This window comes from Augochlora pura, chromosome 3, assembly GCF_028453695.1.
Source record: "Augochlora pura isolate Apur16 chromosome 3, APUR_v2.2.1, whole genome shotgun sequence".
NCBI classification, from domain to species: Eukaryota; Metazoa; Arthropoda; class Insecta; order Hymenoptera; family Halictidae; genus Augochlora; species Augochlora pura.
In genome coordinates, this window is record NC_135774.1 from 18,579,869 (window position 1) to 18,605,052 (window position 25,184).

The 25,184-nt window shown below is 35.2% G+C and overlaps 1 protein-coding gene across 1 annotated transcript; it reads right to left on the reverse strand.

Moving 5' to 3' along the window:
• Nt5c (5' nucleotidase C) lies at positions 1 to 24,143 on the reverse strand. The gene is made up of 9 exons (XM_078176987.1): positions 23,345 to 24,143; positions 16,017 to 16,192; positions 9,332 to 9,559; positions 5,965 to 5,967; positions 5,756 to 5,896; positions 4,801 to 4,958; positions 3,190 to 3,376; positions 2,986 to 3,126; positions 1 to 2,181 (listed from the first exon to the last, which is right to left on the reverse strand). Exons 1-9 carry the CDS (start codon positions 23,541 to 23,543, stop codon positions 1,825 to 1,827), a joined length of 1,590 nt encoding a protein of 529 aa, XP_078033113.1. The 5' UTR covers positions 23,544 to 24,143; the 3' UTR covers positions 1 to 1,824.
• Positions 24,144 to 25,184: the final 1,041 nt, after the last annotated feature.

The following is a 25,184-nucleotide window of genomic DNA, read 5'->3' on the forward strand; positions in this document are numbered from 1 at the left end:
TTTGTTCTACAACAAGAGTTCTCAACAATCTGTCCCTTTGTACATTTATTTTCACAATTATACATCTATAACATTATAAGTTAAGAATGATTCACGTACTAATTCGCTATCGTTTGTCAAAATGATTAAAAAATATTTTTCACATAGGTTTCTACCTACTACTGTTGTATATTTCTATCGATATTATTAAACGCTTATTTTGTATTACATCTCTGTAGTACATACTTGACAAATATATCGCGCAAAATATCAGTATAAGACGAGTTTATTTGATTGATCTTAAAGTATACGTCTGCATAATATTTTACAACTAAAATCAAATTGAGAAGCTTACGATAATTTAAGAAAGGGATGAATACAAATATAAATTATGTACATCACGATAGAATTGTCTAGATTTATTTTGATTAACTATTACAATCATTTATGTATATCTTGAACACATCCATGTAAGCATTGTATCCGTACTTGTGATGGAAGATATACGAATGTAAAATAATTTATGCTAAATCGATAAAGAAAATATTAAGTAGAATTTTTCTATGTGCAGGTGATTCCAATATGTTATTTAACATGCACAATGTCTCCATGATTCTTGTTTCGGATACCATACCGTCATATTATAGGTAGTAAGAATCATTCGCACTGAGTGTACATTTTGTATAATAACAGAAAATATTAACATGAAAAAAATATGCTCGGTGGAAGTATAATCACAGTTACTAGGATCAGCCCTGTTGACTTAAAATTTCTGTATCCTATTTATTCTAACTTGTACTTTACTATAAGGACATAATAGAATAAGTTTTATACGTCCACTTTGCGGTATATGATATACATACATAACATACGCTTTGATAATAGACTCTGTTATTTATAATGTTTAATACGATCGATTTTGTACCTGAATAAAATATATATATATCTATATATTTTAAGATATATATATTCCATAGAGAATAAAATATACGAAGCTTAACAGTTTTTAAATTGTTCTACAAGCAATGAACTTCTATTATTATCTACGAATTATTTTACACGGGTCGACGTCAAGTGTTATTGATCTTATCATTTCTTTTTGTACCATCGAGACCTCTACCAAATTATTTGATCCAATTGCATTGGTAGATAGGACACGGCGCTACGGTAAGTTTGTGCAAGTTACCCCATCTAAATAATTATGCGTTACGCTAAATACGTTTGTGTGGACAACACAGTGAATTTATGCTTGCCCTTTAACTTGTAATTTGGCTGTTAGCAGTCTGATATTCTCTTTTTATTTACACCAGGGAAAATACTCGTTAACACCAGCAGAACTTCTGGAACTTTAACTTGCTTTATAAAATTGTCAAATATATTACCAACGTACAAGCGCTCTTGTATCAAATATCAGAAAACACGATAAATATAGATATCAAACAAAAATAAGCAGTAATGCTTGACAAATGTATAATCAGCACAACATATCTGTTGTTTCGGAATATACTGTGGCCCTCGAATCATTTATTTTGCACAGATTGCCGTTCTAGGATATTCATTTTGTAAACTTATGATTATCTTGCTTTGTTAAACAGTGTGTTTATCTTGCTCTGTGAAAAAGAAAACAAATCTCAAAAATTCACATCCAAATTCTCAAGTAAAGAAGTCAAAATCGGCAGAAGTCGTTCTGGGATTACTCATCTAACTTCTACGATTGCAACATTTCCGGAGTATATTGTCAGAACATTTTTGATTCTTGTACCGAAAGCCCTAACGAGCAAGCAGATTCGAAAACGAATATGGAAACACACAGTTAGCTGTGAGTCCGTCCGTGGACTCGCATATTTAAACGAAGTAGCTCGTGTATTCGTGAGGCATAACACCTCTTCTAGGATAAAACGTATGAGAGGTTGAGTATTCGTACAGATTCGTGATCGAGCTCATGTAAATGTCGGCAAACCTAAAGAGTCTTCTAGAAAAGTATGTGGGATTGTGATACGTTCGGAAAACAGAACCGAACTGCTTGTTGAACACTCGTTTTATTTCGTTCCTTAATTCGTCCCTCTCTTCGATCCACTCGTTCAGCACCGTCTGCACATCCGGTCCCTCGTAATCTTGGTGCTCCTCGATCAAGCCGGTCAACATTTGCAACCAGTTTGCGTTCTCTTTGAACTTCGGATTGTTCAACGTCGATATTTCATGCTACAAATAAATGATAACATTTACTCTCTAATACGTATCATATGATATAGAAAACTACAAAATGAATGAAGTATGAGAGTTTTTTTAACTCTTATTGTCTCTTCGGAAATCATTAAAGATTCTAGGATAATTTTGCAACTATATTTGCAATACACTTTAAATCATAAATTATGTTTCATTTGCAATATTACAGTTTACAATATAGTACATTGACTATGAGCGACGAATAACCAATAAAATAACTCTTTTTAATATTCTGCTACGTTTTTATTGAAAAAGTTAATCGAGAATGAGAACCAAGTCATTGTTATTAGAGGAAAAACTCGTCAAACTATTTAGAATAAAATTGTTTGGTTCTGAGCAATATTTAAAGTGCCCTATTGCATGCTCACCAATAGAAAGTGTAAAGTTTCATTCTTTTGTTGCACACATGCAAATATGAGCAATACAAGAAATTATTTTAGCTACTTTTTGTTGTCAGAGATAGGAGCAGTTCTTAATATATACTGTTGAATTTACAATTTCTAGCGTTTAAGCGAATATTCGTGTGAAATCTTCGGATCGTGTGGATCTTTACGCAAAATCAAAATTTTCTTAGTAAATTGTATTAAACAGTAATCAGGTGGAAATTCCTTTCTTTTTAGAACAATTTTAACAAATTGAAGATAATATATTTATTTTTAGTCATAGTCAATCCACTTCTAAAATGTCTGATAAAACATACTTTTCAAAATAATTTCTACAAATTTTCTTCAATCTATTATTTATAGAACTGTTAATCCGATTCGAAAGTTGGACGCTTACAGTTAGTTCTTTAATTATGGCGCCAGTTCTCCAACCATGCTCCAAGGTCACGTCCGCCAAATCGCTATAGGGATGATCCCCGAAATATAATACTTGATGTCCTCGCCATCCGGTCATGTCTTGCAATTGTTTAACCGTGCCCTAAAGAATAGAAACGTTGCTACTCAAATTCGACGGCGGCGGATAGAAAGAAATCGTACTTACTTCGAGGTATATGACACCTTTCTCGAGTTTCGTGACTCGATCCCATAATTGAGTTTTATTGACTTCGTCGTAGATTCGGAGCGGCCTACTTTCCTCAGTGAAGAACTTCGGTTTCCGCGCTTGTACTATCACCACGTCGAAGTAGTCTTTCCAACTGTCGCCGACCAAAAATTTCATTCCTATATCACTGTGAATAAAACAATATTATATTAGATTGAGGAAAAAGAAATCCATTATTTTTTCGGTAGACAGCTGTAGTGATCGATATCTGTTTAAAGTATCGATCAAATAATTTCAGATTTATGCTTGTTGAAAAGGTGACATTTTGCACTACAAAAATTCTTTTTCTGTTTTTTGTTTGGTTTATTCAGTTGCGAGCTACAGTGTTAAAAATGGAAGTCAACATAGAGAAAATTTGGTACATTTTACAATTTTTCTTTGATAAAGGTGAAAGTGGAAGCCAATCGGCTGAAATTGTGAATGGTGTTTATGGTCCCGATACTGTAACAGCCAATTACGAGCAATTTTGGTTTCGTCGATTCCGTTCAGATATTTTTGATGTTAAAGATGCGCCTCGTACAGATAGGCCTGTTCTAGGAAATGTTGACAAAATCACAGAAATAATCGAAGTGGACTGGCATGTTAGTAGTTGTAGAATCGCCCGGGAGCTAAAGATCGACCATGAAACGGTCTTAAACCATTTGCACAAAACTGGATTTGAAAAGAAGCTCGACGTTTGGGTGCCACATCAATCAACACAAAAAACCATGATGGTTCGAATTTCCAACTGTGATGTCTTGGCCAAACGGAATGAGATTCCTTGAACGTATGGTGACTGGGGATGAGAAATGGATCACATACGACAACATTGTGCGAAAACGTTCATGGTCAAAGCCTGGTGAGGCTGGTCAGACGGTGGCCAAACCAGAACTAACAGCCAAGAAGGTTCTGCTGTGCATTTGGTGGGACTGGAAAGGAATTATTTATTTATAACACTAAATTCGGATCTCTACTGTCAACAACTGGACCGTTTGAAGCTAGCGATTGACCAGAAATGACCAGAATTGGCCAACAGGAGAGGTGTTGTGTGCCATCAAGACAACGCCAGGCCACACACGTCTATAGTGACTCGTCAGAAAATTCGGGAGCTTGGCTGGGACATTTTGATGCATCCACAATATAGTGCAGACTTGCCACCAAGCGATTACCATGTTTATCTTGCATTGCAAGACTTCCTTAGTGATAAGAAATTGGCATCGAGAGAAGATTGTGAAAGTCGATTACAAGAGTTTTTCGCTAATAAGAGCCAAGACTTCTACGAGAGAAGCATTATAAAGGTGCCTTTAAAATGGCAACAAATTATAGAACAAAATGGTGTATATTTGACCTAAATCGGAGAATCGGAAACATGTTAAATACAGTCTTGAAGTTCACGTAAAATTTTAATTGTTCCCAGAAGAGAAATCGGGAACCTGAATTTTGCTTTTATTTGTAAGCTGGAAATTCGGTTGCTGGCTAATTTATTATTTTTGTCATGTAACTATTTTTTATTTTGGTAATGTGATTATTTCTGTAAGTTTGGAAAGTTCAAATTGAGATTCAGATACTCACACGAAGTGAAAAGGACTGTTGGTTACTAGGAACATTTTCTTGTTGGATTTTTTTAGTCGCTCGAAAAATTTCTTTATATCCTTATTTTGTTCCAGATAGTCCGCGACATTTTGTACCACCAGGCCGTGCATTATAGGGTGACAACTTTGCACAGAGTTCTGTTAACAGAAAAGAAAACCAAGTGATTGTCGAGGTGAACATTACCGATTGTAAAGATAAAATCTTTTTAAAATATATCAAATTAATTCTGATTCTTCTTCTTCTGTTTGCATTGTTACGCAATGGTGGACATCATACGAAAGAGACGAAATAATAAAAGGATATTTACTGATACGAACTTTTTCCAAACTCGGGATTTACGATTTTAAGGAAATATAAATTCGATATGGAAATTCTTTAACGGCTGGAATTACAATTAGTTTTGAACAAGTGTTAAGGTTTGTTTCATTGCATCTTTTATCACTATAAGTAAAATTGCTTCATTGTATTTCAACATCGATCGTTCCCAACTTTACTCCTATTAACTCTTCAAAACATATTTTAAAAATACTTTTTGTTGACCCTTAAAAAATATTAAATATTTAAATATTTAACCCTTTGCACTCGAAGCCATTTTAACTGTAATTCCAAAGTAACTGTTCTGCCATGTATCATTTCCATTTTATATGGCAAAGTATATTCTGTGCGATTGAAATTGAATCTTGTAACTCATACAAAAACAGTTACACTTTTAATATATTTATTACTATTATAAATGTATTTATACTATTTTAAATGTAAATTTTTATAATAGAAATATTATTTTGAAACGAGACGTAACAATTGCAGTGCGCTCGAGTGCAAAAGGTTAAATACTCAGGGTCAAAATAACTCAGTTAATAAAATTCAGTGACTTTGTGTCATGTCTACCATGGACAAATTAATTATAAAATAAATGTCGAAGTTTTCTACTCGCCTTTACGTCTCTGAAGAGTATCTCGGGGTGGTAGTCTATATGGTTCCGAAGGAAGTATTCCGTGACATTGCAAAGAAGCCCCATTTCCGGCACCGAGAATAAATCGGCGAGTTGTATCATTTTCGATCGGTGCAACGCCTCCTGCAATAAAACGTCCATTACATCTGCGTATGCGAGACCCTTAAAGAAACATACACAGTTGTACTCACTTTCTATATCACAACGTTGCGAAATTTTCATCAGGAAAAACACACGTATCGACGCATGCAAACAAATAAAAGATGTTTAAGTTGCTGTAAAGTTTTTGTCCAGTTTTCGTGTTTGAGCGGGAAAATCAGGATACGTGTACGTGCATGCAAGGTATCAACCTTGAAGATTCAAAACAATCGTGGAATCGGTTATATAATGGAATATTGTTGAATATTTATTTTGTTAAACTAGACGGTTGTGACGTTCTTCATTGTTATTGTGTCGAACGCAACAGCACGGGTGACTTGAATTTATTCCATACTAGTTCGTCACGACGTAGTCATTGCATTCTGTGTTCGAACAATGCCGAAACGCAACTTAGAAATTGGTTCGGTAAAATCACAGTTCTGGCGTTCGCGTAACATTTCTATTTGTGTTTCCTCCCATGAATGAGAGAGCGTGTCAAAAGCAATGTTTCCGATGCGTATCTTTGACTAGAGTGGAAACGTTTTTGGATGTACAGTGGGCCGCATTAATATTTGGACACCAATGTATTTGAGAAATTTTTACTCCGTATTTTTACTGTTTGTTGAATTAATGAATTTATAGCTTTTTAATAAGTCAGAACACTTACTTTAGATTCTACAAAGTTCTATTTTATAAGTTCTATTTACATAATTCGTATAGTTTTATTGTTAATTGATATTAAATGAACTAGCGCTAAATTTTGACGTTGCAAAAATATTCGGACACTTTACAAATCATAATCTGGTAATTAAGGATATACGTATGCTTTAACAAAAATAAATCGATGATAATACTTTGTTGGATTGCCCTTTTGCCTAATTACATGGTTTAATCGTTTAGGCATACTAGAAATAATTTTATTTAAAAATTCTAATAATATACGTGACCATTCTTCGGTCAATTGCAATTTTAATTCTTCTTTGGACTTTATTGGCGAAATTCTGATTCGACGATCTAAATAATCCCATTTTACAATTGGATTGAAATCTGGTGATTGTGGAGGCGTTTTCAATACTTTTGAGCAATTATATAATAAATATTCTTGAACTATACGTGATTTATGTTTGGAGTCATTGTCTTCGTAAACTATAAAGTTGTTACGAATGTTCATATTGATAGCACTTTTTAGTAAATTTTGTTTCAAAATATTTATATATTTATTTTTGTCTAAAATTCCAGCAATAAAAACCAATTCACCCACTCCAGCAGCTGAGACATAACCCCAAACCATTACACTTCCTCTACCGTGTTTCAACGCTGGTTTAAGATTTTTAGTGAGAAGCTCTTCATTAGCTTTACGCCATATAAGTTTGTGCCCATCAAAGCCGAAAATATTATATTTGCTTTCGTCTGCAAAAATTGCATCTTTCCACCATGTTTCTTCTTTAGAATTATATTCTTTAGCGAAGAGTAATCGCTTCTTTCGATTAATATCATTAATACATGGCTTTTTTCGGGCAACTCTGCCATGATATCCATTTTCATGAAGCATCCGACGAACTGTTTCGGGATGAATCTTCTTGCCGGTCTCCTCAAAAAACTCTGCTGTCAATTTTGTGGCACTTAAACTAGGACCTACTTTTATTTTCCTAATATTATTACGTTTATTGCGATCGTTAAGTAATTTTGGGCGATCTTTTTGAGGGAAAGATTCAATTCTATTCTCACGATTATATCGTCTTACTATGTCCGCAACAATGCTCTTGCACAAATTTAATAATATCCCGATTTCTCTATGCGATTTTCCTTTGTCGCGATGATAAATACATAGTTGGCGTATATTAAACGAGGTATTATTCCCCTTCCTTGGCATATTCACAGCTAATATGTGCAACACGAATAAGATTTGAAGTGAAACTAATTCTATGAGATAGTGCTTACATCATATGTTTATAAACATTGCCATCAAGCAAAGTATTCAACTTAACAATATTTTTTCGACGTCAAAATGGAGCACTAGTTCATTTAATATCAATTAACAATAAAACTATACAAATTATGTAAATAAAATTTATGTTTGAAGAATCTAAAGTAAGTGTTCTGAATTATTAAAAAACTATAAATTCATTAATTTAACAAACAGTAAAGATACGGAGTAAAAATTTCTCAAATACGATGGTGTCCGAATATTAATGCGGCCCACTGTAAATATTCGATTTTTACGAAGCTTATAGTTCTAGATAATTAACTATTTATTATTAGAAAAAGGAATATACCGATTTTCAAAATATATCGTTCACAATATCTCATCTTTGCAAGTATACCTATATTTGATGATATCAAAAGAGAAATATCAAAGTTTTGCGAACTCCCATTATTTTAAATCTAGGAAATCTGTTAGGAGAATATTGAAAAAATCATTACAAAAAATCATTCAAAAGTTGTGGTCTTTTTCGAGTTGAGATTACTATGTACAACGTGGTGGATTCACACAATTGGTTCACAATAGGGGGAGAAGTAGGTCGTACGTTAAAAATAAACAAAAGGGATTTTCCGTCAACAAGGTAGATGTAATTATTATAAAATATTTCTCGTAATTATTCGAACGATTTTAGAAACTCGAAATACAGAAGTTACATTTGGGAAAGCATTTGTATTACGGTGTATGCTACCAAATGTAATAATGAATACGTATTGAATACGTATTTATTTATGTTCTAGGTTCAAGTAAAATAATACCAGATTTATCTTATCGCTACTGCTTATGTCAATGATTTAAGTAATTCAAATTCAGATTCCATTGAATTCGTAATACATGAAACAAAAATACTACGCTAAAATAATTTATCATATTAAAGTTTCACCTTATTCTAAATAGAGTAGACTGCGTAGAGTTGCGTACACGATTTCCAAGACGATTGCAAGAAACAGAAATGGAATAAAAATAAATTATGTTCTATAGTAATTTTATATAAATTTCATCGAATTAACAGCCTAGTAATATCCCATTACTCACAAATCACTTACTAATGTTTATTAAAACAAATCCGTTATATAATTCAAGAAGCTCGTAAAACAAATATTTTACGTAAATATTTTATGAATGTTTTCCAGATAATGTCTATTCTAAAACGATCATTTCTATATTTTAGTAAATAATGCTTGAAAATGATTTTCTTATTTCTTTCAACCAGCGCCGAGCATACGAACGTTGAAAGTTTCACAATTTTAGGGGGAAAAACGGTCGTTTAAACGAAGATAGAAGTGCACACATAAAGCATACTTCGATAAGTAGATAATCGTTTACGCCAAGACCAACAACACGGTCGACATTTACCTTTCAGAGGCCGGCTAAAGCCACTGTCGTTCGAATAATTATGAGCGGTACCGCATGCTCTTTATCCGTTAAACCGTGCTTACGTGAGAGTGTTTATGGGGCGCCTCGACATAGGCGATCGGTATTATCCTGTTTTTATAGAGCCGGAGGACCTCGTCGTCGGGGACCGGATGCAGGCCGCGGTAAACGGCGCCAAATTGGATTTGCAAGAAGCTGTCGAGTTTCAGCAGCAGACCCTTTTCGATGTCATAATGGAGGCCGCGAACAGCGAAATTCTCCTTGTACTCGAGGTCGCTGATTCCCTCGGGGTACTGTACAGTCGATTAAACGGGTTTGCCTCAAGTTTCAATTGAAATTCTCGTTCGGCCGTAATTGTCGCTTGATTTTCGAGAAAACGCCGCTGACGAGCCGAACTTGCGAGCAGAAACGAGTTAGACGAAGTTTCACGCGCCCCGTTTTCGTACGAATTAGTCTCGTTGCGACAGAGCCTCGTCGGCGTCGGCGTCGTAGTCCTCGTCGACGGCGTCGCCGTTCACGTCGGCTTTCGAACTTTCCGTCGGCCGTTCGTTCGTTTGCAGACGCAACCATTTTTTTTTCATTACCGGTTTGTTAGAAATTATTCTAGAAATTAACCCTTTCGGTACGAGCACTCTGTCCGCCGTGACACTCGCTATACGAAGCGCCGCGACGAAAATTCGCACATAATCAATCCTCCTTCATGTGAAGATATTTTCTAAGCGTTAAGTAAAAATTGTGCTTAAAAACGACATTTTTTAAACAAAAGTGTTGCTCGTAGTTCAAGATAAAATTCTGTTATTCATAGCGATCGTCGCATGGACGCCGGATATATCCGGCGTTCGTTTATACCGGTCGTCGCATGGATGCCGGATATATCCGGCGCTCATACCGAAAGGTTTAAAGATACGCGCCCCTCGGCGAACAATCGCGTTCCGCTCATCGGAGAAGACCTTTGTCTTCCTTGCTCTGTGGCCAGATTCTTCAGGGAGACTATCTTTGCTCATTAACTTTTTGGCTACGGCAGATTTTTATACGTACCCTGCACGCACCATACGACTGTTTAACTGCAAGCTATAGTATGTACAATGTGTTTGTATTTTTAATAATCGGAACACTGAATCGAATTACATATGTTTATGAATAATGATAGTAATGATAATAATTTGTAATAAAGTTTTTTTGGTCGCTTATAAGCGCCAAAAGTTTGTTTAAATTGGCTGAGCACATAACTACAGCATCATCCCCATTTTTGAGTATTTCAGACTACTTGTTAGGGCGAGAGATTTAGAAATGACTTTATGGTATGGCTGGCCATCTGTGAGTTTTTCAGCAATTCGTTTTAAATGCGTTTAGGATTATTACAGTCGTTAGCGGGCCGGTCCGCAGCCAACATGTGGCAAATAAAGTAAATAGATTTCAGGATGATGAAGGTAATGCCATCATTTAGTCTCACAGATCCATGAAGCCCCGCCATAAAGTCTCAAGACTAAGGAAAGGGACTCGGCCGTCAGGTATCGGCATCAGCGATCCTGGCCAGCTGAACTTTCACAACATTGCCAAAAACATCCGTCCACCCCCGAGTGCACGCGGCCCGTCTAGTCATCCCCACCACAGACAACGTGCTTCGGGCACATTGGAAGGGATGACTAGGTTTTCCCGCCACTCTGGAAAGGGGGGGGGGGGCGCGTAAGGCCCAAAGAAGGGTTGCTTCGGGAGAATAGAATCAGACACAAGACAGAAAGGTACAGACCTTGGAGCAGTATAGATTCAGACACAACACAGAAAGGTACAGACCTTGAGGCAGAATAGAGTCAGTCACAAGACAGAAAGGTACAGACCTTGAACAAACAGTCAAACAGTACAGATTCAGACAGTTCAGTACAGTACAGAGATAGACAGAATACGTAACGGTTAGGTTACGTGTTACAATTAGGAACAGTTTTTAGTCCCACACACAGTGGGTGGTCCTTCGAGTATAGTAGTAGGCACCAAGTGCAATATTCAGAGGATTTCGTCATACATCTGACGTCTCCTCAACACTACTGGATTTTAATATAAATAGTTGATTATATGAGGTGAAAAACTATGTTAAACAATGAATATCAAAAGAGTTTTATTTGAAAAAGATTCATATAAACTGATTTTTGTTGTTGTTGTATAACTATAGTACCAGTGTAGTTGTAGGTCTACCTTTTTTAGTACGGCTTGAAGTAAATATTATGGCTTTTGAAGTTTTCTCACGGATATTGTTACTGGCCGTAATTATCAAATTTTTTAATTCTACAACGTTTTGAAATTGTCGATTTTTTGTATAAACCTTTTTCATAATTATGCTCAAGACGTTTTCCATTGGATTTTGATCGGTAGAACACACTGGTCATTTGATAACGTTAATTCCGTTTGTCTGAACGGCAATAAATTATTTTACAGTATTATTAACATATTCTGCACTATCTATCCGGTTCGTAGGGAACCTCGGTTTCAACATATTATTTATGCAAAATGTTTCTCGAACCATTACACTACTACCGACGATATATATTTTTAGAAAGATACGCGGTTCTTTTCTCAAATCTCGGCAGTTCGAATTGAACTATTTTTCGGATTGAATTTTTCTCATCCGAAGATATTACAGTTATTATATTTTAATATCATGATTTTTTTATTATAATTTATACTTTATTTACACTTATAATTTATTATTATAACTATATTTTAATATTATATTCTAATATTATAATTTTCATAATTATCCGTTTGAACAAAGACTCGATTTTTTCCTCGGTCTACCTTTTCTATTTTTACCATAATCAGCTTGTTTACTTAAGAAATTTAAAATAATTTTATGTCATCGTTTCTCTTGTAATTTCTTGTACACCAACTTCTTCCTCTCGGTACGCTAATATTGTACCTTTTTCTTCGTCGGTTAAATATTTACCACGTGACATTACTACTATCACCAATATAAGAATTTTATAAATGGAATTTCAGCTTTAATTTGTAGAGAATACGTTTTATTAATGAAATTTAAGCTTTAATTTGTATGTACTACGTATTATTAGGTCACACTGACCAAGTTATAAATGTAAACGTATCGAACTTGGCATAGTAACGATGGTGCTATAGTAATTGAACAACTGCTCATGAATATTTCATGGATATTTATACTTATTATTTATTATATCCTGTCACCTCATATAATAGACTTTTTTACATTTCCATTCAAGAGTCCAAAATACTAAAAAATATTGGCACTATAAAGGGTGGCGCTATAGTCATGTTTCTCGGTGTATAGGCATTAACCCTTTCGTTACGAATGCTACGAAGTAGAAGTCGTTTCTTGTTCTCTAAATTTTACAATGATATTTATTATATTTAGTAATAACACTTTATTTTCTAAAACATAAAAGTTTATAACAATCATTTATTTTCTTAAATATTATAGTCAACTGTTTGTTGATTAACAAAAGTATCTTATGTAAAGTATGAAATAAAAGTATATTATATGAATTATATTGTATAGAAGCAAAAAATGCTTATCTAAATGCTAATAGCTATTACTAATGATACGCTGCTTATTACTGCAAAAGTAATTCTAATATTTTTTTTTATTAAGATTGAAATGCCTAGACATCGATTTCTCGTATTGAAAAATATTATGTACTTCGATAAGAATCTATTTTAGCTGAGGAAATAGAAATATTGTTCAATACTTTTCATATATTTCAAATACCAATATTTAACCCTTTCGCTACGAGCGTCGCCTATAGGCGACATCCGCGCGACGACCTGTGTGTACGAGTGTCGCCTATAGACGACATCCGCGCGACGACCTGTGTGTACGAGTGTCGTCTATAGACGACATCCGTGCGACGACCCGTGGGTACGGGTGCCGACCTATTTGTTGACTATATAAGTCGACGTATAATCAACTGTTGACTCTAATCGATGTGTATTCCTATAATACGATGTAATAGTTGTTATGTAGCTCTTAAAAGAGTGTACATATGTACAAGTCAATCACAAAGTGGCGTTGAAAAACGTTAATCCGAATATCGAAGACTACTGACGAGCAAAGTGTACACTTCGCGGCGCGGTGAGCCGTACAGGGGCGTCACTCCGGCGGCGCGGACTGCCGTAAGGAAAGGGTTAAAACAACAACCTTCATAAAAGATGTAGAATGGACCATTTTTCCTTATCCTGATTAACGAAACGATTGCTGCTTGAATAATCATACATCCAGCACACTGCTCTAAACTGATTAGGAAATTATACCTGTTTGTTGTTTGCAGTAGAGAACGGAAAATGTTAAAAATATAGGAGACCGAAACGAAATGACGTTTAAAAGGAGATGTAGGAGCAAGAATGAAAATTAAACTAGAAAAAGCAGCAGCTGAGAAAATTGAAAAATGAAGAAGAAAACGTAAGGAGAGAGGAATTGAAGGGAGAAGAAAAAGATATAAGAAGAAAGGTAATGAGATAACAAAAAAACAGGACGGAAGACTTCCAAGAAAATGGAGGCTTTCAAAACATGGAAAGGAGAAGATTTCACGAAAAAGAAGGTTGTAGAAATAAGGAATTAATCAGAAATACTTGAAGCTGGAGAAACTCGAGTGAATAAAACATTTTAAGACTGAAATTACATATAAGGAACATATCTTCTGTGATAATTTCGCGTTAGTTGTAAATATGAAAAGTTTTCTGTGTTAAATGATAATCGGTACGAATATGAAACCTTTAATAAATCAACTGCGTTCATTATAAAATTTGTGCAATAAATAATTTATATTTATCTTACAGTCAAAAGCCATTGCATCTTTTTCGTGAGGTACTACGGTTTTACCCTTCGTAACAGAGTGTACATAAATTTGCAGTAACGTGTACAATAATTGGTAAATGGCTCCTTATAATAATAATAATAATAATAATAATAATAATGAAATATCATTTATTCGATTTTCAACATTTTTCCTATCTTAAATTGGTATTTTCCTATATACTGGTAGTTTCCTATCGTGAATTGGCCTTTAAAAAAATAAAAAGTATTTAAATAGCAATTAACACTATTATTGAGATAAAAGTGTTAGATTGTGCAACATAAGCTCCAGTGTTATTATACAACTTTTTAAATATCAGAGACCTTTCTAGATTACTAAAAGAGTTAAAATAAAAATAAAATAAATAAAATAGATAAATTAAATATTGTAATGCGAATTTATATGAAAATATAAAAATGTTAGTAGATTTAATTACCCTATAATAACAAATATTTACGGCCGAATGATTGGGCTGTGAAATGTTAAGTTAAATTTTCACATTTCAAAACGCATTATTTTTTATAAGAAACCATTCAAAAGTCTTTTTTTTTTCGTCAGAAGTCAAGAGCAATAGTGGAAAAAATGCAACTAAAGCTTGTCACCGCGGTAATAACTATCTTTAGGTACCCTACGCCCTCGAATTGCTTGCCATACTCGAAGATCCCTAACCTTCTAAACAAGTGTCAACGAACGCACCCCATCGATTATCTGCATAATTTCGACTTGTCAGCCATCATTTGGGGTTAGTCCGTTAATGTAACTACGCCTTCGGAGGCTACACTGATCTCCTGACCCTATCATACATTATGACAAAAGATACCCATAGTTTGTAAATAAAACATGAACTACGCATACATTTATCAAAATTGATCTTGTCGCATTAAAAATGACTAAGAAGTTATATATTGAAATCACTAAAACAATATATATTAAAATTACTAAAAAGTTATATACTAAAAAATTGTATTACAAATCTCGACTTCATCCGAGGCAATACACGCGTGCTAAAGTTTCTCCCAGTCTTCTCAATATCGCCTTCCTATAATATAAACGCCTTCCTCGAAATAGTAACATGACCTTACGAAATAAAAAGAAAGTGGGCTACATATGGTCAATATGGTGTTCGATTCATTTTTCATTGAGTTTCTGATCAAAAGTTCGAGCAACAAAATCGATGCGTGCGACAGACATTATCGTGTTGCAATATCCAAGAATTCTCTTTGTACAAAATTGGTCGCTTCGATGAATATTTTCAAGCAAATGTATTTTGCTTGAAACATATCTCAAGTAATTCAATCCTTCGCACTCGAAGCCACTCTAACTCTAAACCTATAATAACTTTCCTGGCTTATAGTATTTCTATTTTATGTGACAAAATGTATTTTATACATATAAAATTGTTTCTTGTGACTCGTACCAACAGTTTTACTATTAAGAATTCTTTTAATTTAAACTTTGATAGTATAAAAATTATTTTGGAACGTGATAGAATAATTTTAGTCACTACTCGGGTGCAAAGGGTTAACACAGATTTTTTAATACATTTCATCACCGGATATAATGCCTTTCAGGAAAATGTAGAATCACTAGAAATTGATCCAAGAAATTCTGATAAAAATGAAAATTAAGACAGCTCTTTCCATTGCAAAATTCGCAGAACTTATTTGCGATTGATTATAGCTGCTGTAAATAGAATTGGTGGATCGCGATCGAACTCAGCATTAGGACCGAGCACAGGTGATATCTACCTACGTACAAAAGATTGTTTCGATACATGCACCGCGGGATCTTCGAACAAGAAATTCCGGGTACATTTTCACGCAACGTAAATTAACTGAAAGCGGAGCACCGCAGGTCTGTCGGCCTCCGTTCCTTTTCGAGAAGAAGCTGTCGCTAAGAATCTAATCGAACTCTCGTTTTTTCGCGGGCGTACCTTGTATCTTTGGATGAGCATGTCGCGGCCGAGGTTGTACAGCAGATAGTCCATGGACGGTTTGTAACAGGCCAGCGTGTAATCGTAATCGAACCCGTACACCTGCACCTCCTTCAAGTCGAGCTCGTTGCAAGCGAACACCCCCTTCGGGTTCACGTCTTGGGGAAGCTTTTTGGCTGCACGAGACAATTACACGGTTAGTTTCGATTGCTACACGGGTAGCGTAATTGAAAAGGGTGGTCAACTGTTGGGACTATTACGTTGCAAAGCCCTTGGCGCGATTGCTTCTGCGTTTCAAGTGCTGCCAGGCTGCGTTATCAATTGGACCAGAGAATTACGAAATTGTACGAGACCGATTTTTCACGCCCCAAGGTGGCCGATGGTGCGAATTGGACTTTTATGCAAATTCCTAGTTTTATGTGTTATCTTACAAAAAAGTGGAGTTAAAGAAATGTTTTCTTTGTCGACTTAGAGATTACTTATCCTCGAAAGAAAAATCAAAATGTCATAAATGAATAATATTCGTAGTTTAGTAATAATACGTTCAAAAGATTCGTTTTCCTGATTGTATTTGTGGGATCTTCGTATAACAATTCTAATTTTTGATTAATATAGACATTGAAATCTGATTTTCTTTTTAGGAGTGGCTCTCTTGTATTCATAATATCTGATGGACTTGTTTTAAAAAAATTACTATAATTCTTTTAAAGGGTATTAGGCAATGTAAAAGAAATATACATTTATATTATAATTTATATATATTAAGATATTATATTATATAGTGTAGTATATTATATGGATGAATATTATTTACATTTATATATTAAGAAGGAAATGATGCGGATAAGAAAATTAGTATGTAGAACTTTGAAATGTATCTTAGAAGCAGAAGCACGTGGCATACGGCATTTTTTCTTGTCAGCACAGATTATACGTAACTTTATACAGTATACGGTATACAGTAATGTATACCGAGCGGCATATCTGAGGGCGGCCATCTTGAAGCCAGAGATTTACCTCTGACTATAAAGCAAAACGTTGCATATCACAATTTCAAAGAATTTTAGTTTATATGTTAATTGAGCTGTATGATATAGGATTATTTACCAGCAAACAATCGTGAAAACAAATTCGATAGATTTACAAAAATAATGCAATTCGAAACGCTACTAATGCGAAGAATTATAATGAAACATTCCGAGTAATACAACTAATGTTAAGAACTTTGAACGACAATGTCTCAAAAGTGATAAAGGTGATAGGCTAAAAAAAGCTTCCTTTTAAAAATGTTTTGTGTAGACGATTTATTTATTAAAGAATATTTTCGGGTTGAAATAATTAATTTCAGAATTTTCAAGGTCACTGTTGTTTTCCAACCTTGGTTCATTATTAAATATACCAGTGCGCGTTGACACGAGTTTCTGTTTAAATAAAAACCTGGCGGCAATGAATTTTTACTATTCTTTCTTTTAGCAAACGTCGACGCTTGCAAATTGCAAATATATTGCAGGTACATACATGGTACATTTTCATTGCTTCAGAAAATTAAAACGAATTCTGAGCACTCGGAGATTTTTCTCGTATCTACCAGAAACTCGAACGTATTTATTCGTGAAATAATGCTTTAACATTGCAGAATTGTAAAATCGATATAACAATTCTTGTTCACTTAATTGTCAAAAGAAAAATAACATCATAGAAAATAGTACGTAATTTTGGATTTATTCCTTTCACTTTTAGTATGGGGCGTTATTCGTGTTTTCCAAGTCGAAATCATACAATAAATGTAAGCCGAAACATATAATAAACATAAATTTTCTTTATCGTGTAAGAATTTATTAAATACACGGAAGCGCTAATTTAACATAGCTGTGAAAGAATTTTCATTACAAAGAATTACTCACGTTTATACGTTTTAGATCTGTTTACACGGGTATTCTAGTTTCATTTATTCTAGTTTAATCGGTTGTCATGGCAACCAATACTTTGCTATCTATTATTGAGGTATTATAATATAATTTTTTAAAGATTAGATAACTTTCGCGATGATTAAATAAATAAAATTAAATAAATCAAATAGATAAAATAAATATTGTTTCATGCTAATGTTGTGACAATATAAAAATGTTTACATCCAAATGATTGTAAAGTGCATAAAAGATGGCTGATATATAGTCGATAACATGAGAAATTTTAATATTTAGCTGAATATGACACAGGAATCTAACAATTTATGTTAAATTCCGCTGATTCTTTAGATTTAGATTTAAATTTCACCGAAACTAACGATTTAGCATTAGATTTCACTGATCCCTACGATTTAGTATTAGATAACGCAAGGAATACCACTATTTACCACTGTATAACACAGGAATTTAATGATTTAGCTTTAAAAATCACTGAAATTGACAATTTAGCTCAAGATTTTGCTTCATATAGTGATGTAGTTTTAAATTTCAGTAAAACTAACGATTTGATATTATGTAACATGAGAAATTGTACTATTGAGCTGAATATAACACAGTAATTTAACGATTCATCTTTAGATTTAGCTATAATTGACGATTAAGCTGCTGATTTTGCTGATTTTTTAGATTTAGCTTTAAATTTCACTGAAACTAACGATTTAGCATTAGAGAATGCAAGGAATTCCACTATTTAGCATTATATAATACAGGAATCTAAAGATTTAGCTTTAAAATTCACTGAAATTAACGATTTAGCTTTAGGTTTTGCTGCATATAGCGATTTAGTTTTCAAATTCGCTGAAATTGGCGATTTTGCTCTAGATTTTGATCCATATAGTGATTTAGTTTTAAATTTGACGATTTAGCTTGAGATTTCGCCGATTCTTCAGCCAGTCAGTGACTTGTATTAGTCGCAACTGTAGGAGATATTCAGGCGGTCTGTCAGGTCCGCGCATAATTAAACGCGCGTGTATCAGCAGCCTGACACCGCGAGTATTTGCGCGCTCGTTAATGTTTCTGCCATTTCTTATCGCCCCGCGCATCGGGCGTGGCATAATTTAAAAAAAGAAAAAAAGAAAACAGACCGCTCTGCTCTGTGCACAATGTTTCGCGTTACCTCAGATAGGCCCTATCAGATGGACGCGGGTGCAGAATACGATTCGTATGCACGTGACACAGCCCACACGGCCTTGCAACGGGCCCCCTTGCTCGCATAATCCTGCGGGATAACGAACGCCACGTGCGTTACTCCTCCGACTTCGATTCGCGATAAGTCCGCGCTCTCGTTTCGTCCCGCAGCTGCTCGATACCAGACAGTTTTCACCGTCCTAGATTTTTCTGACCGTTCGCCCCCTCCGGTTTTCTCGTTTCTATGGTGCGCCGGCATTAATTAGCCCGAAATTTCTGATGGTTCTTACTGTGATTATTTCAGCCGATCATCTGAAAATTTTTGATCTTGTTAGCTTCGCTTTAAGAGACTAACCTATCTACAGATCGGCGAATAATTATATATTCAAAATAACGTTTACATTTTTACCAACACTAAAAATGTAACAGTTGTTTTGGATCTATAATTATTTATATCACTGTTACTAAAATGGAGTAACTTTTCTAAAATTGGATCAAACGATTCGAATATTTTTGAAATGATAAAACGACTGGTTTGCTAGATAACGGATGCGACATTTACTGAATAACTAGCAATTGAATGGAATCACAAATGGAATAAAAGCATTATTCCATTATTATATAATGGAATTATTTTTGACACTATATTACTATAACGCAAATGTCAAGAATGCGTTTTGTAGATCTCAGAATCTTATTTTTATTTATATAGTTAATATATTTCAAAACATCATTTTTTTTTGTATAATGTATAGCAAATGATACCACATGTGTGTAAAATAGAAGAAAAGATATTATGTCAATTGTTAATGAAACAACTTTGATTTAGACTTCAGGGTAACCGATAAAATTTAAGCGACATGTTGAAAAGCATAATAGAAAAATTTACAATATTTCTAAGAAGCTGGAGAAGTCTGACATTTTTTTTGCTTATGAATAATTGAAAAAAAAAGAAACAAAATTTCTGTAGGTAATATAAAACTAGATTTTAAACCAATTTTCACATTTCTTCACAGGAAAAGTTACACTTTTTCAAGCGCATTTTTATTGAAAGATAAATTTTGTAATCTATTTGTACAATTCCATTATTTTTAGTACAGTAAAGTATCTTGAATAATTTCAAACAAATGAGGAAGCAGCAGTTTACTAAAGAAACTTAATAAAACTTTTCATTCACTGGACAATTGCGACGAATTCAGACATCCGAATTTCTCGACTTTTGTCAGATTTAACAAATTGGCCTTTCGTAGCGGCTGAGACGGCAGGCAAAGTGTTGAAACTCCAATTTTGTTTAAAAGGGTGTGGTCGGATAGGGGAGCAAAAAGTATCCCCCAACCAGCCAAGAAAAACCATCTTGCGTCAAGTTTCAACCCTTTGTCTTAGCCGGAAGGGTAGTTACAAGAAAAAATTGCGTTATCGGGTTTTGTTCTATTTTCTCGGTTTAGTCACGCATAGAAACTTCGTGAGAACAATCTGATCCGCTTCACAGGATTGCAAATTTGCGCAGTTACTTTGTTTAATATAACATGCTTTCAATATCGATTAGTATGATTGAGTAATCGGGAAATACGAGAGAAATTCGTGTTGTAAGTTGTGAGAGTTTCATAATGTTTGCAATTTGATTTCTGGTGCATTGACTTATAAAACATGAATAAATTTATTAATATAAATATACACAATGTTATTAATAAATATAAATCTGATTTATAATATATATTGCTAGACAACAATCGGTTCAACGTATATGTATATTGTACATTGCGTGTATCTACCTGATCTGAAATTTATATAAATGTGTTCTGTACATTTATAATTAGTTGATTTCATAAAATATAGATGCGAGACAATTTTCATATTGATTTTACGTTTTGTTGCATTTTGTTATACTGTTGCCTTACTTTAATCTCTTCATAGATGAATTTTCTATTTAATTGTTTCTTTTTCATTTATCATTCTTTTTATTTCGTTTGATGAGGTTTTTACGATATTGTTAAGGGATTATGCAGCGCATAGTTTTCCGACTGATTTTCATTTTTTTACCCTCAGAATAATCATAATTTTAAGAAGACTAAGTATACACATACGTGGCAGTATCCCTGAAGAGGTTAACATCTTATATAATATAACTGTTATAACTTAATATCGTTTCTAACCAAAATACAATTACCACATCATTCAGGAAATTGTCTCTAATGCTAACAAATTCATATTTTATGATCGTATTGTCGAGAATCGGATAACTTTATTTTCAAATAGTAGACGCCGAACCGTGAATGGAACAACAAGTTAGATAATCCCCATCGAACCTGTTCTAACAGTGTAATGTAACGAGTCTATTACCGTGTCACGTTCAATATCAGCTTCAATGCGATAGGTAAGGATGTTTGCGTCAAATTGTTTCCTGATTTTTAATGCATATTGACACAATCTGATCAATTAACGACGGTGAACTTTGCGTTTACCTGCGTTATCGAACCACTTGGCTTCTCGCGCTGTTAACTGGATTCTATTATCTTCGGGAAAGTTATTTAAAGTTCACAACTTCAAGGTTAATTACTTGTGACACAGTAAACTTCCATACAACAAAAACTAACTATTTCTATCTACGATGATAAGCGAAAGGCGTGAAAGAAACTGCATGTCCGTGAAAACGCTTATTTCTGAAACCGATAAGTAGACGCTGTCTGTCTAGCGCTTACTAATTCTACTTGTTATAAACGTCGATGCTACTCTAATCCATCATGACTATACTGTTGATGCTAGAACTATCAAACGAGTCAAACAACTAGTCTCTGTGTTTCTTCTTATAATTGTTAAAATTATTCCAACTAATTTATGTTTTCAGAGGCATATTGAAATAAATTTTCTACGAAATTTAAATAAATTGAATTTTATTATATGGAATATCAGTCTGGTTAGATGTTAATAGCTAAGAAGTGGAAAATATGATAAATTAAGACGGCCTGAATAATTAGTTTTAATTAATGGACAGAAATATAATTAGCAATAAAGTCACGCATCTAACGAAACAATAAATAACACGATGTAAACAGCATTTTGAAAGAAACAGTAGCGAAAGTAGAAGTAGTCAGTGAAGGACAGGCACTTCAGCTAAAAGCTAAGATCTACATAAAATGTACACAGGGTGACTTGTTTGTAAGGATAACATATAAATCTAACGATGCTGATTCTTTAAAATCTAATATTGAAAATTCTTCGGCCACTCTATTATTACCTAAACTATTCTTTCTTCGCCCAAATTTTATCATTCTCGAAAAAATTTCATAAAATTAAAGTATTTTATTCAATCAAATTAAAATTGCAAAACAGGGTTACATGACATGAATTATTCTTTCAACATAATTGCGAATCTTATTCAAATTAAGAAATTATATTGAATCAGAGTAAGAACTAATTTAAAAAGATTCAATTTTAGCGGCGGTCAAAACGTTAACAGTTACCACTTAGTCGCGGCCATTTTAATCGTTGTCTCCGTCTAGCGCGCGAATTGTTCTAGTACAATTATAACGCACTTTTTGAATAGCGCGATTACTATATACTTTATTAACAATATAAAAAGGATAACCTTTGTTGACAACAAATTTTCAACTTCATGAGAAATCTACGATCCTTGTAGAGCCGAAATGCTGGGCACCCGTTACACCAGCCGAATACAATTAGGTTAGGTATCTCTCCGAGATCTATAAATTATGTCGATCCGTTCAAGCAGCGCGTCGTTAATAGAATCGCGGAAGACGTTGGCGGTTCGCCAGCCGCCAGGCACGCCATCAACGTACGCGCAAATATGTAAAGAAGCCCGCGTGTAATGCTCTCGTAACGTTTAACGATAACATTGCCCCCAAGATCAACCGTAAATCGAACGCTTCCTGAAAAGGGGGCCAAGAAGCGGGGGCGAGACAACGAGAGACAAAAGGCAACGAGAAAGAGAGAAGAGAGAGAGAGAGAGAGAGGGGGGGGGGGAGAGGGAGATATATACAGACGTTCATTGAAGCGTCAATGAGAATTTCCGTACGGATACGCGATCAACGCGGGATCGCGTATCAAGGTCCCGCGCGCCAATGCCATCGATTCGAAATATTGAAATGACTGTTGGCGTTGCGCATGCGCGAAGCGGGATGCACGCGACTCGGCACCGGAGGAGAGACGAGCCGACGACCGCGCGCTGAAACGAGACAACGGTAAAAATGGCCGCGGCTAGTGCTAACTACTTACATTTATACTTGTCGCGCATCTTCTGGTAGTTCTCGTGCAGGACCTCGCACGATATGGGGCCATTGTGGAGGCCGCGGACGCCGAGGCCACCGTGGCAACCGACATGGCAGCCGACCACGCGGCTCAGCCAAGAGGAGAGGAGATTTTCGACAACGAGCGGCGATGCTACGGCGACAGCGAGGGTCCTCGTGTGCAGCATCACGGACGATTGGCGGGTGTGCAGTGTGCACCTACGGCACCGGTGCTCGACGATTGGCGCTCCACTCGGCGGGAAATTCAACTCGATCCACTCTACCCGACACCCCTCGCTCGCCCTTTCACCAGCCCCGCGAATATTTTCACTCGCGTGCCGACGTTGCTCTAAAGAACAACATTTCAACACTGTACCTTCTCTCCGTGGCCGATTGTAAGCACGCGATTATCTGACTCTGGTTCGCAACCAAGTATTCGTCGTATCGGTCACCAATTGACTGCTATTTTTACTCCGACCGCGTTCCGCTCGCGGTTGTCGAAGTTCGAGCGCGTACGGCGGACCACCAGCGTGTGCGCCGCGTGAGGCTGACTATCACTGGCCGTTCGTGCGTATGTTACGCCGGTAGGGGTTGAGGCAGCGCGATCATGCCACTCGAAATACTCGTCACGGATCACGGAGCTAATGTTCTACAGGGCGAATCGTCGATGACAAGCTACAGGGCGAATCGTCGATGACAAGCTACAGCGGCGGACAAAAGATTAAGACGAATGGATGGAAATATAAAAATTAGTCGTTTAAATTAGAGACGCCACGATTTGGCTGTTCGTTTATGGCTGAGCTTTTTATGTGTTACTGTGTTTGTTGATATAACACGGTTCGTTTTGGAACACCTGATTATATAACTATTTCCACAAAGTGTAATTATCTTCTTTCGGATAATATGGATTTTTAGAACATTATTGATTATGTTTATATTGAACTTCATAGAAAACAATATTAGCCTAAAATGACATGTGTATAGTATGTGCATATATACACAGGCTGAGTTATATGACTTGCGCCCTATACAAACGTAGAGTTTTAAGGTGAGGGAGTGACAATTGTTTGCACATAATTTAATTTCGGAAATTTCAAAAGCAACTCTTTTTCGTAAATAAGGAGTATATTTTTCCAAACCGTATTTTTTTTATAACTACTGCCATTAAAATTGCTATCAGGAAGGCTACAATTCTAGACACTTATATATATACAGTTGCATACAGTTATATATACATTTGCATACACTTATATATACATGCATACAGTTTCGTTAAAAAAAATTAATTATGATCTCCAAATCATATAAATACCTCTATCTAAAGAGAAACGACGTCACACGACACAATGTACCCTCCGAAACTGATCGAGTTTCGAGTATCTGAAATATTTTTGTCTATCTAAAAAAAATCTAGAACCTCTCTTTACGCTGCTTGTCTTGGACGACTCGCCCTGTATAGGTACACGCTGCTATCCGAGTGGACAAGCCGACGATACCTGAAAGACGGAATATAAATCCAGATGCTTTGGCACGCAGGCAGCTGCCAAGCACAACTTCCGCAACGATGTTTCGAATTCCACTGACTCGTGGCCGGTTGTCTTTATCAATAGCTGAGACGTCGTACGCGTGGAATCGGTGCCTGACGGAAATTAACGACCTTCTTATGCTACTCGTTTGATTATCTTCCTCTTTGGCGCTTATCTTTTTGGAAACGCGTGCACTGATAACATGGGAAATATACCTGATGTTTTGTAATCGATCATAAAAACTAGTGGGGAGTCTACCGCAGATAAAAGATTGGTCGAATAAAATAAATTGAAAGACAATAT

Excerpts from the sequence above, each read along its gene's own strand:
- Nt5c (XM_078176987.1), bottom strand. The coding sequence starts at position 23,543 with ATGCTGCACACGAGGACCCTCGCTGTCGCCGTAGCATCGCCGCTCGTT. Across the intron at positions 16,193-23,344 it reads GATGCGCGACAAGTATAAAT|CCAAAAAGCTTCCCCAAGAC; the intron begins GTAAGTAGTTAG and ends TGTCTCGTGCAG. Across the intron at positions 2,182-2,985 it reads CCATAATTAAAGAACTAACT|CATGAAATATCGACGTTGAA; the intron begins GTAAGCGTCCAA and ends ATTTATTTGTAG.